Source organism: Euprymna scolopes, chromosome 22 (assembly GCF_053919585.1).
Source record: "Euprymna scolopes isolate OS-2025 chromosome 22, ASM5391958v1, whole genome shotgun sequence".
In the NCBI taxonomy this organism is placed as follows: domain Eukaryota; kingdom Metazoa; phylum Mollusca; class Cephalopoda; order Sepiida; family Sepiolidae; genus Euprymna; species Euprymna scolopes.
Window position 1 is genome coordinate 47530241 of NC_136503.1, and position 15709 is coordinate 47545949.

General features: G+C 34.0%; 1 protein-coding gene across 4 annotated transcripts in view; it reads right to left on the reverse strand.

Annotated features, from left to right (window-relative positions):
• Positions 1 to 925: 925 nt before the first annotated feature.
• The window catches only part of LOC145243420 (cyclin-dependent kinase 20-like), a 51742-nt gene continuing 36958 nt past the window's right edge, over positions 926 to 15709 (reverse strand). For all 4 annotated transcript variants that reach the window (XM_080106285.1, XM_080106286.1, XM_080106284.1 and 1 more), the window contains 5 exons: positions 13958 to 14020; positions 10211 to 10262; positions 6317 to 6388; positions 4254 to 4409; positions 926 to 1269 (listed from right to left, as the gene is read on the reverse strand). In XM_080106285.1, coding sequence (XP_079962411.1) covers positions 1093 to 1269; positions 4254 to 4409; positions 6317 to 6388; positions 10211 to 10262; positions 13958 to 14020 — 520 coding nt within the window. In that variant the 3' untranslated portion in view covers positions 926 to 1092. The remainder of the gene's footprint in view (positions 1270 to 4253; positions 4410 to 6316; positions 6389 to 10210; positions 10263 to 13957; positions 14021 to 15709) is intronic.

Below are 15709 nucleotides of genomic sequence, written 5' to 3' on the forward strand. Positions count from 1 at the left end.
CAAAAAAAATATGTTGGATCAGAATCAAATAATATACAGAATTTGCAGTATTAAGAAAAACATCAGACTAGCAGAGGAAATAAATATAGTTTTTGCTAGAATTTTACATTTTTTATTAAGCAATGTTATAAATTTGTAGATAAAAGTTTATGACAAAGTGAAATGACATTGGTTTTTGAGAATTGTTTAAAAATATGCAAGTACTTTTTCCTTGCTTCTTTTTTTTGTCTTTAAACCTTAAACTTTTCCTTTTTATTTATTTATTTATTTTTGCTTTGCTTTGCTTTTGAAATTCAATAAATATAAGTCTATCGATTTTGTGGCTTCCCGACAAGGGCTGGTTTGGATACACTGTTGCTTTTTGTATGGAAAAAATGTATCTCTCAAAAAGGGAAACTGGATTGGTACCAAAACAAAATCCTTCCATGTAAGATTGTCAAAACATGGTGAAATCCTATTTTGATCACCTAAATTACTTTGATATCTTTTTTTTTTTTCTGTTTTTTTTTTTTATTCCATTAAATCATTATTTTATATTTCACCCAGGTAATACCGGGACACAGGTCCTGCTAGCTTTTAATCTTACTTGCTTCCAGTTTTCATTTGCTTCACAAATACAATTCTGGTGAAGCAGAGAAAAAATATTTTGGAAAAACTTTTCTATTAACTGTTTTTTTTTCAAGTTCTGTCTTGTGCTAAGAATTTATATATATATATATATATATATATATATATATATATATATATATATATTTTTTATTTTATTTTATTTTTTTTTTTTGCATATGTGAATTAAACCAAATGACAACTAATTTTGTTTTCCAAGTTAACTAAAGATTTTTGTAATTAAGATAATTATTAACCAAAATCTGTAAAATTAATAGTTTAACTTTAAAGTAAATGTCTGAGTAAAATATAAGAGAAATTTTGATTTTATAAAATTTTAATGCCTACAAAACTGAGATTTTACCGGTCATACTTCAACCATTCCTTTCTTGATTTACAATCAAAGATGTCTTGATTTATGTGAGCTCATTCTAAGTTGAACTAAGCAACACGAGATGCAACCATGCAGCAGCATGAATGTTTACACTAAGCCACGTGAGGTGCTAACGCTTCTGGAAGGATAAGCGACTTTTCTAATAGAATGTCTGGATTGTAATCATGAGCTTGCTGTCTGCGCCTGATTTGTCTGCTTCTTTTGGGAACTGGAAGGTCGGAACGATGAGATGGTAACGGCATGCTGAAGAAGTACAAATGAAGTAAGGCCTGCAAAACAAAATCCAGAATTCTTATTTTTATATGGGTCTTGTACGAATGTTTTATGTTTTCAGAATATGGTTGGTGCTTATTTAGAATTACACTTAATAAAAAAAATAATACAAATCTTTGACGTACATACTTATCATGGAATGAAGATGTTATATTCCAAAAATCATATTTTTTTGTTTTTTGAGTAAGCTAGGAGGGGGCCAGAACACCCCATGTTTTTTAGAATGTGTTAAAATTCAAAAGTCGACAACTCAATTTGACTACCGAGATTTACGGACTGTGCTAATTTATTGTTAATTGCTAAAAAATTTTTAATTTATTATTTTTTTGTTTACTTTTTTTTTTTTTAAAGAAAGTATGGACAGTGCTTTAGAGGTGCACTACAACTCCTCAAAAGTATATGGTTAAGGAAATGAGCAGTGTATGAGTAATATATTCTAGAAACGTTGGTTTTCCTAAGGCTTTTCAAATATTTTAATCAACAAAAATATTTCTCAGTTTTAGGATTGGTTTATGTTTGAAAAAACTTTCATTTTAATTCTTTTAATTAGTGATAATGTACAATTTACTCAAGTGACATTCAGTGTTTATTAAGTCAAAGGCAATTTTACTCATTAACAATCAAACATTTTTGTTCAACACAAACAGTTCTTAAGCTTAAGACCTAAAAATCCATCTCTGACTAACAGACACCAAAACCTGATCTGCTCTATTCATTCTATTGGAATATATATATTTTACTGTCATCTCATGTAAGCCTTAGATCATTCGTAGACATTTATGCTGACGACACTACCATCTATGGAAGCACTTCGAAGACTGTAAACGACCAAGTTCTCTCTGACTCTCTCTCCTCTGATCTTGAGCACATGGTACAATGGGGAAAGAAGTAGCTGGTTACTTTTAATGCATCTAAAACCAAGCTTCTATCTTTACATCATCAACGCTCTGCTGCCCAGCTGCCATCAATCGAAATGAATGGCTCTCGTCTTGGGGAGGCTTCATGTTTTGACAAGCTTCTGGGCTTGACCTTTACTCCCGATCTGAAATGGAATACGCATATCAAATCAATTGCCAAAGTCACTGGAAAGATCCTTCTACCGCCTCAGTAGATATCTCACTTCTGATGCAATTCTGTACCTATATAATAGCCAGGTACGACCAACGATGGAGTACTGTTGTCATATCTGGGCAGGATCTGCTAGAAGCAGCTTATCTTGTCTTGACAGAGTTCAAAATAGACTTCGTAGCTTAGTGGGGGATGCCTTTTTTTCTTCTCTGCAACCCCTTTCCCACAGAAGAGACGTAGCGAGCCTGTCCCTGCTTTATCGTTATTTTCATGGAAGGTGCTTATCTGAACTTCGATCTCTGGTCCCCCCTCGCCAGACTTTCATGAAAAACACTCGTCTTGTCAGAACCACTATCAACAATTACCCACACTCTTTATCCGTGCCTACACCTAAACGTAGATTCCATGAACAGAGCTCCTTTCTTAGAACTGCTCGCCTGTGGAACTCTATTCCGTTTGGCTGCTTTACAGCTGACTACAATCTGATTGTCTTCAAGTCCAACGTAAACAAGTTCTTATTGAACCGTCTCTCTAAGTAATCCAATTTACAAAATTCCCACTAATGTTTACTACGCTAAAATCACAATGACTAATATATACCAATTAACCCTTATCCTCGAGTGGCTTCTGGGCCTTGATAAGCGGTGACCCCCCCCATTTAAAAAAAAAAAAAAAAAAAAAAAGCCACCCACAAAGACAACTTGAAAACCATGGCTGTTTTATCACTGTGTCTAAAAACTTTCTGAGGGTGTTCCTTATCTAGAGTGAACATTAATTCTGTAAGATTTCAAGTGGTCTGATTTTCCAGTATGAAGACTTATTTCAAAGACACCAGCTAATTTCTTGTGTCTTTTCTCTTAGGTTAATTTTTTAATTTTTTTTTATTCAATTTTCACTCCAAACAAGGCACAGTGCCACTTTGAAGCAGGGGGCTACTATCAGGGGCATAATTTGCAGGGGCATTATGAAGGGAGATGAGTAGAAAGATGCTTGTTCACATTACACTTGAACTTCTGCATATCAGTAGAGTTGGGAAAGCAGAATCCTGGAAGGGAGTTCCAAAGACCTGCAGTTCTGGGGGAGAAACTATTGGAGTAAAAGGCTTTCTTGCACTTAGGGATCTCTACTGTAAAGGGGTGAGACTTAGTTGCTTGTCGGGGGTAGTTACGTCAAGGAGGTACAAATGTTTGCAGTTCGTCAGAGCATTCGCCATTAAAGTATTTGTAAAACAGGCAGAGGGATGCAATATCTCGTCGATGGGACAGAGGCTATAGCCTAGATGACAGTTCTGGACCTATCAGGTTGGCGACTCTTTTTTGAATCCTGTCCAGGAGTGAGAGACAAGCAGCAGATGCACCAGCCCAGATGTGACAACAGTACTCCATACATGGGCGAATAGTGGCCTTATAGAGGTACAGGATACTTTCAGGCGTAAGTAGTATTCTAGCACGGTAGAGGGAGCCAACCTTCTTTGCAGCAGCCTTGGCAATGCTCTCAATGTATCTATTCCAGTTCATATTCCCTGTAAACATTAGGCCGAGGAGTTTAAAAGAAGTACTTTTTTGATTGCAGGTTTGCCTCTGCAGCATGCTTCTATGCACTCCAATGAAAATGCAAAAACTTTTATTTTTATTCTTTTTATAAAACCATTATTTGCAATTTAATCATGTGACCCATTTGTTACTAAATCTTCTATTGCTTACCCCCTTTATTTTATACAGGAATTATCACTTTCACTTCCATTTCTTACTCTGTTTATTAAGTCAAAAGAAATAAAGAAAAAAGTAAAATAATTAGGATAGTACATTATAACTAGGGCTATGACAACAGCATATTCTTTTCATTATTTTGAATCTGAAGTATATATCCGACACAGTTAATCAGCCGAGAACAACATCACTATATAATTTACCTCGTTTGCTGCGATTCTTTCTTTGGATGGATAAACCAGGAATTTCTCCAGAAGGTTCAGCGCATGAAATGATGCATCCGGAACAAGTTCTTCAAACGGAATTGGTGGATTTTCAGGAAATGTAATCTTTTTATAATCTGGTAATTCGATCATTCCCTGAAAAGTAAAATATTTTTTTCAATGCTTCCAGATTTTTCGTTATAAAAAAAAAAAAAATTTTTTTATTCGCATTTACACATACTTTTTAAATTCCTCAAGAAAATTTACGTTAAAACATCCCTTTTTTTTTTTTTTTTTAAATATTTCTGTAGAAACAATTATTGGATGACGTTATCTAATTTCAACAGTTTCTATAGGTATTGATATCTCGAAACTGAATATCCCCCTCCCATCTAGCCTTCTAGTAAGGATTAGCACATGCATTGAATAAAGAGACGATATGAGAATGATATGTTGGATATGTAATGCAAGTGTAAAGGTTTACATGTGATTGTTATGAAAAGTAAGAAAGAAAGCAAAACTAGATAAGTTTGAAAATGATATTAGGAAAAGACCAGAATCGAACCCAGAAGGCAAGTATTAAAAGATAATAGATATTGAAATCGTAGGAATGCAGAACGAATCGCATTGTTCTCGCAAACAACTAAATATTATTTATGTCAGAGATAGAGCGATTGTCCATACTTTTAGAAATAACTGGATATCAAAACTGTCAGTTAAAACAATGGACAATAACAAAGTTGAAAATGTTACGTAACTAATAGGTTAAATGATACGATTTAATTTATGGATTTCTTTTGTTTATGAGAGGTGTTAGATACATGTGCAAAGGGCACAGGTAAATTGAAACGTGATAAAATCACGTTGGTTGACCACACTTGTGATGTCATAAAGAAAGGAGATTCTCAATATATTGAGAGAGGGTTCGTTTAGAAAAATCACACAATCACAGTCACAGTGATAGTCAGTTAGAGACGAGAGTTGGACAGCGACTTAGTGGAGCTGATGCCCTGAGAGGCGAAGAGGAGGAAAGGAGACCATGTAGTCATATAAGCTTGGATTCCTGAGTCATCAATCAGCAGGCTGATGAATAAAGAAATCACCATCTATATTTTGTAACTGTTTGTTTCATGTCGTCATTCAACAACTGTGTTTTGTCAATCATCTTGTAAACAAATTTTGTATAACCACCTTCCAAATAATGTGTCCCCGTCATCATCATCAATAATGTCTCGTCCCTCCTCTATATGTGTTAACAAGAACTGCACTCCACATCTCTCTTCTCACAGTTATATTTATCCTGTTAATAATAAATGAATTAAGTAGAACCACCGGCATTTACGCCGTTATACAAACAATGTCTCGTTCTGTGTAACAATGTATATAAATGTCTCTCTCAGAATATAAATGTCATTATCGTCTCTGTATTATGAGTCCCCATCATTATGTGTCTCGATATTTACTCACAACATGACACGATGACCTCAGAGGAAGATTAAGTTTGCACAGTATAGGAAGATATGGGTGCAAAACGTGACACCTTGATAGTATAGCAACATTAAGAGTACGGATGAGAGTTCTTGAGTTAATGAATGTAGAACAGTTGAGGTAGCAAGATCAGTTAACAGTGGAAGGCAAAAGAAAACATGGAAGGAAGTGATATGATGGATTTAAGACGAATAAATAAAGACCTGGCCAGAGATAGGTTGGATTGGAAATCAATTTTTAAAAGCTGTTCAATGCATGCCACAATGTAAAACGGTCGCAACCCGAATATGATAAAACATATTTAGTTGCGACGTCCATCTCTTCCTAATTCTCTATTTGACTAGCAAATCCATTAACCATTTGAATGACATCACCATTGTCTTCATCTTGAATTGTGTCATAACAATCATATGTATTTTTAAATATCCAAGAATTTCTAACAAGATAAGTTATCTATAGATAAAATTTCTGTAGCTGCTCTGAAATTATGTTAGAAATTGAGGTTCGACAAGTTAAAATGTCTTTATAAGATTAATAATTAAGATTGTCAAAATGGTTGTCTCCCTTTAACTTACTGGCCAAGATTTCTCGGTTGGGGTGCCAAGAGCACGCAGTACACAGCATAATTGTTCAATATCATTTTCGCCCTGCAAAAAAATAAATAATTAAATAAATTCAAACAGGTGGGAGGCCATAATTCTTTCTCTCTCCATGATAAAAAAAAACCTTTATTGCATATATGTATCCATGATGGAAAGAAAATATCTTACACCTTGCTTTCCTGCCTGCTGGAAAACTGCTTCTGTGGTACCAGTTTTCAAGAATTCTAGCAAAAGAACTGACCCATTAAATTATCGCCCCATTAGCCTTCTGCTTTTCGCCAAAATATTTGAATCCTTAATTAATCAAGCTCTAGTCCATCACCTTACAGATGCCAAACTTCTGGGATCTGTTTACTCATCATCATCATTACTATCGGCCTGTCACTTTCCTCCTGACAAGCATAAAGGGATGAGGGAGGGGGCTCGTTACCTATTTTCTTTAGAGTGTAGTTGGCCTTAGAGAAAAGCACTGATATTGTTTCTCTGTCAAATTTTGACATTAAATACCATACGAGGGGTGTGTAATAAGTAATGCCCCTGACCCACTTCCCATAGCAGTAGAGCAACGAAACTTGGCACAGTTATTAGTCTTTCTCTACATAGGAATCACCCAGAGTTATGCATTTCTCTCATCGTTTGATGCAGCTCTGGAGATTGTTTTTGTAGAACACCCCAGGTTGGTCCTCCAACCACAATGTGACTTCAGAAATCAAGGCTGCATCATCTGGGAAAGTTCATGGCTGAGAAGAGGTGAAAATCAGAAGGTGCAAGGTCAGGAGAGTAGGGAGGATGGGGGAGGATTTCATAACCACCTGCCTGTGCTTCTGATCTGGCAACATGCGAGTTGTGGACCGGAGCGTTGTCTTGCAGGAGGAGGGTACCTTTCCTGATCTTGCCCCACGTCTTGATTTTGATAGCTTCCCTTAATTTCCTCAAAAGTGAAGCATAATAGGCTCCTGTAATTGTGGTACCCTTTCCTAGGAAATCTGTCATCACTACTCCGTCTTGGTCCCAGAAGACTGTGAGCATGATCTTGCCAGCGGAGGGCTGCACCCTTACCTTCTTTGGAGGTGGTGAGTCCAAGTGCTTCCACTGCATTGACTGGGCTTTGGTCTCTAGATCATAGTGATGAACCCAGGTTTCATCCTGCATAATCAGTCTTTTGAAAAACTTTGACTCATCTTCTTGGCACATCTCCAAATTCATCCTTGAGCACTCAATGCGTTCTCGCTTCTGGAATGGTATGAGCAACCTGGGAATCCATCTGGCAGACACCTTATGCATATGCAAATGGTCATGAATGATAGTTTCCACAGACCCTGTACTAATCTTGATATCTTGGGCTATTTGGCGAATAGTAATGCGCCAATCTTCCAAAATGGCAGCCTCAACTTGACGGACAGATGCCTCATCAATGGCAGAAGGAGGGGGAGGCGACCAGGTCTGGGAGCTGTTTCCACAGACTTCCCGCCATGTTTGAATTCACGATGCCAGCGTTTTACAAAGTCATGTGATGGGGCATTATCACCATAAGTTTCTTTCATTTCATCAAAAGTCTCCTGTGGTGTGCATCCTTTCAAATACAAAAACCGGATCACTGATAACAGGCTCCATTTCACACCTGACTCAGTTCAAACACCTGTAAAACAGAAACCACAATTAGTTCAGAGCTGTAATTTGCCACATAACCCGTAGAGATATAAATCATTGCACATGCAAAATTTCAGCTAGATCAGACAACTGGAAGTGGGTCAGGGACATTACTTATTGCACACCCCTCGTATATTTCGGCTATAAAGGCGACTGTTAGATAAGACAAGGTACAAAATTGGAGCAAATTTTAATAAATTTATCATATATCAGTTGTATAAGACGACTACTAAATCACGAAACCGTGTTTGTTTAGCCTAGGCTAGAGATTGCAACACTCGGTATCTTATGAAATATTGGTTTTTAAAGATGATTTTTTTAACTTTAAGGGTCGTCTTATATGCTGAAATATATGGTATACAGAAATCTCCATTGATCGTTATCTAAACTTTCAGCATAACTTCATTCCCCATTAAGTAAAAGGCAAAAAGGATTTATCAACTGGGAAATTATTTGTCTCTAGAAAACCAGCGGAAGAAACTAATTGTGTTTTTGGAGATTTTTTTCTGTAAGAGACAGAATTTAAATTCGCTGACCAGTCAGACAAGATGAAGACAAGCAGGTTATTGGCAGTTTGTATGCGGTCTCCAGGAAAATTAAATTCCCACTTTATTCAGGTAACTTTCAAGAAGAGACGGTATTGGAAGATAATTTAACTTGATCTGGTTAGAGAAAGAACTCCCTTTCATAGAAGCAGATTTTTGTTTTAAAGGAAAAACATTAGGACCAGAAAGTTCCAGAAGATTGAGAGAGCATCTCTCAAAGAGAAATACTTAAAGAAGAGAACATTTTAAAGACTTTTTGCATGTTTCTTGCCTTTCAGGTTTTTATGCCAAGTAAGATTACTCTTTTATTTTAAATAGGAAAACAAGAATTTTTCCATCTTTTTTCTATCATTTTTTTTTTTTTTTACATGGGAGTCACCACTTATCAAGGTCCGGAAGCCACTCAGGGATAAGGGTTATTGCATGTACAGTAGTCAATGGGACAATATCGTAGTCATCGTTAGTAATGGAGATTTGATAAAGTGTCTTACTTAAGGGGGCGGTTTATCAGGAATTTGTTTATGTTGAACTTGAAGACATCCAAGTTGTAGTCAGGTGGGAAACAGGCAAACGGAAGAGAGTTCCACAGGCGTGCACTTCTAAGAAAGAAGCTTTCTTCGTGGAATCTACATTTTGATTTAGGCACAGATAAAGAATGGGGAAAATTATTGACAGTTAATTTTATTGCTATCGTTTGGACAATAAATTTAGCTTTGTCGTTCCAGTTGATAGAGCTAATTCTGGAATAGTCTCTCTCTTTTTTAAGTATGTTTCTATTTTTATTTTTGTAATTGTTACTTTAAAGTTAATTTTTTTACCCTTGCTTTGGGGATAAATGCAACAGCATTTCATTTCCTTTTAATAAACTTGGACTAAATTAATATACTTTTTGGGTCTAGTTTTTATTTGCTCCCTTTTTTATTTGCTACCTTTGTTTTCATTTAGGAGACTTTGCTTTATTTTTTCCCCCATTTTTCTTTTATATATATTTTTGTAACACTATAAAACGTGTTTTACTAATGAGCCTACAAAATAAGTAAGTGTAATTTAGATGGTTTCAAGCTTATATAAATAATTACATGCTAAAAATATTAAATTAGAAAAAAAAAATCAATATTTTTTATTTGGATTATTTGGTTTTTAGCAATCACATAGAAATTTAAGTTTTATGTGATATATAATTTTCATTTTAAAAATTATTCCATCAAATTTTAATAACATAATTTTTACCTATACAAGAACATCTAGTCTACTGATGGTAAATTGCTGTTGTGAATTGGCAATGGTAGTGTCTCAGTAAGATAATTCAATATCGGCAAAATTCTTCGGTTTGCTTTTAGCAATAACATTATGCAAGTTTTTATGAAGATTGACAAAATTAAAAGTAGAAAATAGACAATGGATTTACTTTTAGCTGCGTCATAACTCTCGCTTTCCCCTATTTTGTTTTTTAGTCCTCAACTTCCATAAACGATGTTTCTGGCAAAGAGGGAAGAATTGCTGTTTTTTGGTTTGACTACCAACTATTTAATCTTTTTGTTAAGTTTTTCCAGTTTTTTTTTTCATTTCCTAATACTTTGGTGGTGGTGGTAGGAGGGGATGTCTATAGTATCACAATGTCTTGTAGGTAGGCTTTGCGATTATTTTTTAAAAGGTTTTAACTCATACTTACAGGAAAAAGTGGAGAATTGTTCAAGAGTTCACCAAAAATGCAGCCAACAGCCCTACAAAGAATAAAATGTCAGTAGTCACAGATATTTCTTATGTCCTCAGCTCCATAGATAAATGGACGAACGATTTCATTTAGTAATGATACTACCTATGCAAACACAAGTGTCAACTAAAAAGCATTATTATACACAACATATCGATGGATAAGGAGAGAACTTGAATGCCTACTAGACATTATCCTCTAGTGTCCAAATTCTCTCTGTACAGGAGTTTGTCAGGAAAATTTGACATAAGGATACTTCATTCTACAAGTAAACACTGATTAAATATTCCAAATAACATAGTTTTTGAAGTACAAATAAGATCCCTTCAGTATGGTTACCATATGTTGGCTTATACGAGGATTGGTTCACCTTTATGCGAGGTTGTTTATAGTAACAACACTAAAGCTGGATACTCCATCAGATTAGATGAAATTTTGTCCTGGAATCCAGTAAAACGAAGAGATAAAAAAAACTCTTGTCTCTGTGTATGCATGTGCATATATGTATGCGAGAGTGTGGGCAAGTGGATATATATATATTATTTTTTTTTGACACGCAAAAATTAGTTTATAAACAGACCCCCCCCCCTCCCACCCACTAACACAATTCACTGTTCTGGTAAAATTACGACCCACTTTAATCATTTCAAATTTATTGTCTATAAATCCAGCTGTAGCACTTTTTGAACAATTTTCGAAAAAGGTTGAAATGCAATTTCAACCATTTTATCCTTCTTTTTTGGAGAGCTCACAACTTTTATAGTTTTTTTTTTTTGAAGAACTCAATCTTGTCTTCTTTTTCTATAGCATCGAATGGTTCAGGGTTGCCTGACGAAGTCTCATTGACTGAAACAGATGGCTGTTTGTAGCGATCATATGTAACTGTTTACCCTCGAAAAAAAAAAAATATTTTTCTCTTGTTATCGAGCACTATCTAACAATCTCATTGTATTTATTAGTCCTTACTTTTAAATATCTCAAGCTTGAATTTATATATATATATATATATATATATATATATATTATTTTCATTTCAGAAGTTTAGATGAGATAAGCTATTAGTACCATCGGTTTAAAACCTGATAATAGGGAAGCATTTTAGATCCCAATATCAAGCTTTCAGCCAATCTATCTCATCTGATGTTTGAAACAAGTGGTACCAATAGCTTATCTTATCTAAACTTCTGAAAATAAAAATATATATTTTACGCTCTTATTTTAAAAATTTTTTCCTTATAATAGAGCACTCTGCTGGAATTCTTTTTCCCCAAAATATAACTAATATATATATATATATATATATATATATATATAGTAATTTATAAAATATTTATGGCGATTAAGCTACACTGAATATTCGGCGTTTCATCCACTATAGGATTTGTCAGGCTTATGCGCAAATTCTGTGGTTGTTTCTCGTTTTTATATATGTTGAGGATTTTAGTTAGCCAATCAGCTTTCTAGTATCCACCGCACCCCTTCCTATCAGCCAATGAGCATGCATTTTATCGAACAAAGGATCTGTTTTAGAACTAGGTTAGTGGTTTAAGGCAGACGATTTTCCTCATTTCTGCTCTTTTTTTTTTATATATAAATATACATATGTGTACACACATACATGCACACATACATATATATGTGTGGTCGTTTATGTATATTCATGTTTATTTAATTTATTTATTTGTTTGTTTTCTATTGTTTTTGTTAGTTTTAAAGCTATTTTGTATCGCTATCCTAGAGTAAGTTTTATTTTGTGAACACAATTGTTTGCTATTTCTCATCTACAGTTTAATAGATTTTGGGGTTCTTTAAAGTTTTTTTGGTTAACTAAAATCCTCAACATATATAAAAACGAGAAACAACCACAGAATTCACGCATAAGCCTGACGAATCCTATAATGGATGAAACGCCAAATATTCAGTGTAGCTTAATCACCATGTATATTTTATAAATTACTAACTAGCTCTACCTACATATTGAGCACTTTTGAAGTAAATACTTAAAGTTTACGCATAAATCTACACTTTCGTATATTAATTTTATGTGAGTAAATGAAGTAGTTATATATATATATATATATATATATATATATATATATATATATATATATATATATATATATATATATTAGCAAGCCACCCGCCATTGCCCAGTTGTAAAATATGCTTAGATATATTTTGATTATTGCAGATTTCATATTTATTATTATATTATATTGGACCCAATATATAGTAATGATTTAAAAAGCTAAAAAAAAAAATTACTTGTGTGCCACCACCAAGAACTGAAACCAAAACGTTTAGCTTATGATTTACTTTTTCCTTTGATGTTAATGACTGTACTGTAAAAACATGTTTACTGTAAAGCTAAAAATTAAAACATGAACCAATAGCTATTACGTCACGCATGCATATTCGTAATGCTGTTGTTTGACCTTCACCTGGCAAATTTCATTTTTTTAATTTTCACACTTTTGCACTAATTTTCCTGACTAAAACCCAAATATAAAGTTTCACATAGGTTCAAACACCCTATATATGAAATTTCATATTTGTAGATCAAAAACTGACAGAGGAGTTTGGTAGGCAAAATCTTTTAAACAAAAATATATATGCATACATAAATATATATATAGAAAGAGGTTTGTATTTACTATAAGCTTTTTACACAAATATTATGCAAGTATAAATCATTTAGAATATTTGCATGAATATAATTACACAAAATAGTTAACTAAAGATGATCATCCCATAAGAAAACCAAAAAACGAATTAATTAAAATGAATGTTTAAAAGAATATGCAAATTAGATCTTTTGCAGATAAATGTAATTCAATGACCCATATATTATATATTGTATTTTCTTTTTAGATAAATAGAAAAAAGGGTTTTTAATATGAATATCAATATACACACACAAAAAAACAAATTTATAGGAGTATATATATATATTCTAACATTGTAAACGAAATAAGAAAAAGTTTTTGTTTGAAATATCAGTTATCGACGATAATTCTTGGCTTGAAGACGTAATCCCCCAACGCGGGTGATTACAGAAACATGTATGCACATATGTAGCCATCAATGTTTGTATAAATAAATTTAATATACCTGCTCTGTTCACTCATTGAGCACTTTTTGGTAGACACATGTTGTTTCATTGGATGTACTTCTAGGAAACTAAACTCTACTGGCTAAATATATATATATATATATATATATATATATATATATATATATTCTTCATAAGTTTGGGTTTTGGCTTCAATTCTAGCTGATGGCATGCAAATCATATTTTTTTTTAACTTTTGAAATCATTGCTATATGTTGGGTACAATATAATATATAATAATCGATAGAGATTTGACATTATAATATATATGAAATCTGCATAAATTAAAATATTATATGTAAGCATATTTTATGACCAGGCAATGCCGGGCGCCTCTACTAGTTTTAATATATAGTTAACTTAAATTCTTTGAGTCATGCTTCTCAGCTGTACCACAAAGTGCAGGACACCATGGTTTGAATGCATACCATATTCTTCATGTTTGATCCTGAAATTTCAACAACTTTCCTATAGTTTTTTTAAACCTTTTTGTCAGATTGATGAGATCCTATAAATTAATCATTTTGTTTTGTATTAAGTTAACTCTTTTTAGTTTGGAATGTGGTATTTCATTCTATAAACTTTTAACTTACCAAAGATCTACACCTTCATCATATTTCCTGGCACCATACAGAAGTTCTGGAGCTCTATACCACCTGAAAACATACAATTAACCTTTTTAAAACCCTTTTTAAAACAATTCAGAAAGTAATCTTTCAGTACTTCTGCATTTTTTAGTCCTGGATTTCCATGATGTTGGCTTATGCTTGCTCAGCAGCTGATAAGAACAAGCCACATGGATAAAAGACGCCGGGAAACATTATTAACAACATTTATCACATACTAAATACAAAAAAACAAATGGAAATACAATAAATATGAAAATAACAAAAACCTACAGTTAATGAATATTTATTTAAAATTTTTAAAAACTTTTAAGTATTTTTAGGAAAATGTGATTTTTTTTTGTACGTTTATTCTGTATATGTTTACCTTTTCTCAAGAAAAGATGCATATTTTGTTTTATTGTTTTGTTTCAAGAAAAGTGCTTTTTAATTTTTTTTTAGAAAAAGATGAATGAATTTGTTGAAAAACTTTTTTTTTAGGTTTTAAAGTTGATAGATTATTTTTTTTTTCAAGAAAATATTTTTTTTAGTATAATAATGTTTTTATTGCTGTTTCTTTGTGATGGAGGAACCTATTAGAGAACAGGATATTTCTTTTGGAATATTTTTTTGGTTGACTGTTGAACGACTGTCGATGGAAGAGGGAAAAGATGGAGTAAAGGAAATAGAAGGAAGATCGCCAACCAGGGAGCTTTCATGATTATTTCTAAATTTTTGTCTCTACATAAATTCAATTAGGTATGCATCAAGAAGCTCCTGACTGGTTCTGCATTCTTTCTTTTTTTTTTTTTTTTTTTATTCAATTTTCACCCCAAACAAGGCACAGTGCCACTTTGAAGCAGGGGGCTACTATTAGGGAATTAATTAGCGGGGTCATTATGAAGGGAGAAGAGTAGAAAGATGTTTGTTAACATTACACTTGAACTTCTGCATATCATTGCAGTTGGGAAAGCAGAATCCCGGAAGGGAGTTCCAAAGACCCGCAGTTCTGGGGAAGAAACTATTGGAGTAAAAGGCTTTCTTGCACCTAGGGATCTCCACTGTAAAGGGATGAGACTTAGTAGCTTGTCGGGTTTGTCGGGGGTAGTTACGTCGGGGAGGTACAAGTGTTTGCAGTTCGTCAGAGCATTCACCATTAAAGTATTTGTAGAACAGGCAGAGGGATGCAACATCTCGTCGATGGGACAGAGGTTGAAGCCCAGATGACAGTTCAGGACCTATCAGGTTTGCGACTCTTTTTTGAACCCTGTCCAGGAGCGAGAGACAAGCAGCAGATGCACCAGCCCAGATGTGACAACAGTACTCCATACATGGGCGAATGGTTGCCTTATAGAGGTATAGGATACTGGCAGGCGTAAGTAGTTTTCTAGCACGGTAGAGGGAGCCAACCTTCCTTGCAGCAGCCTTGGCAATGCTCTCAATGTATCTATTCCAGTTCATATTCCCTGTAAACGTTAGGCCGAGGAGTTTAAAAGAAGTACTTTCAGGCAATGTATTCTTGGCCATTGCTATTGGTGGTAGAGAAGGTTTCTTGTAGTTATTGAAGGAAACAAGCTTAGTCTTAGCAGCATTGAATGAGACCAACCATTTTTGTCCCCATTCCACTACGGATTGGAGGTCATCCTCTAGTGTTTCTGCCATTTTCTTGGATATGTGTTCATTTGTTTTTCCCTCATATCTGTTATAGAGAGTGGTGTCATCGGCAAATATACCCATCTC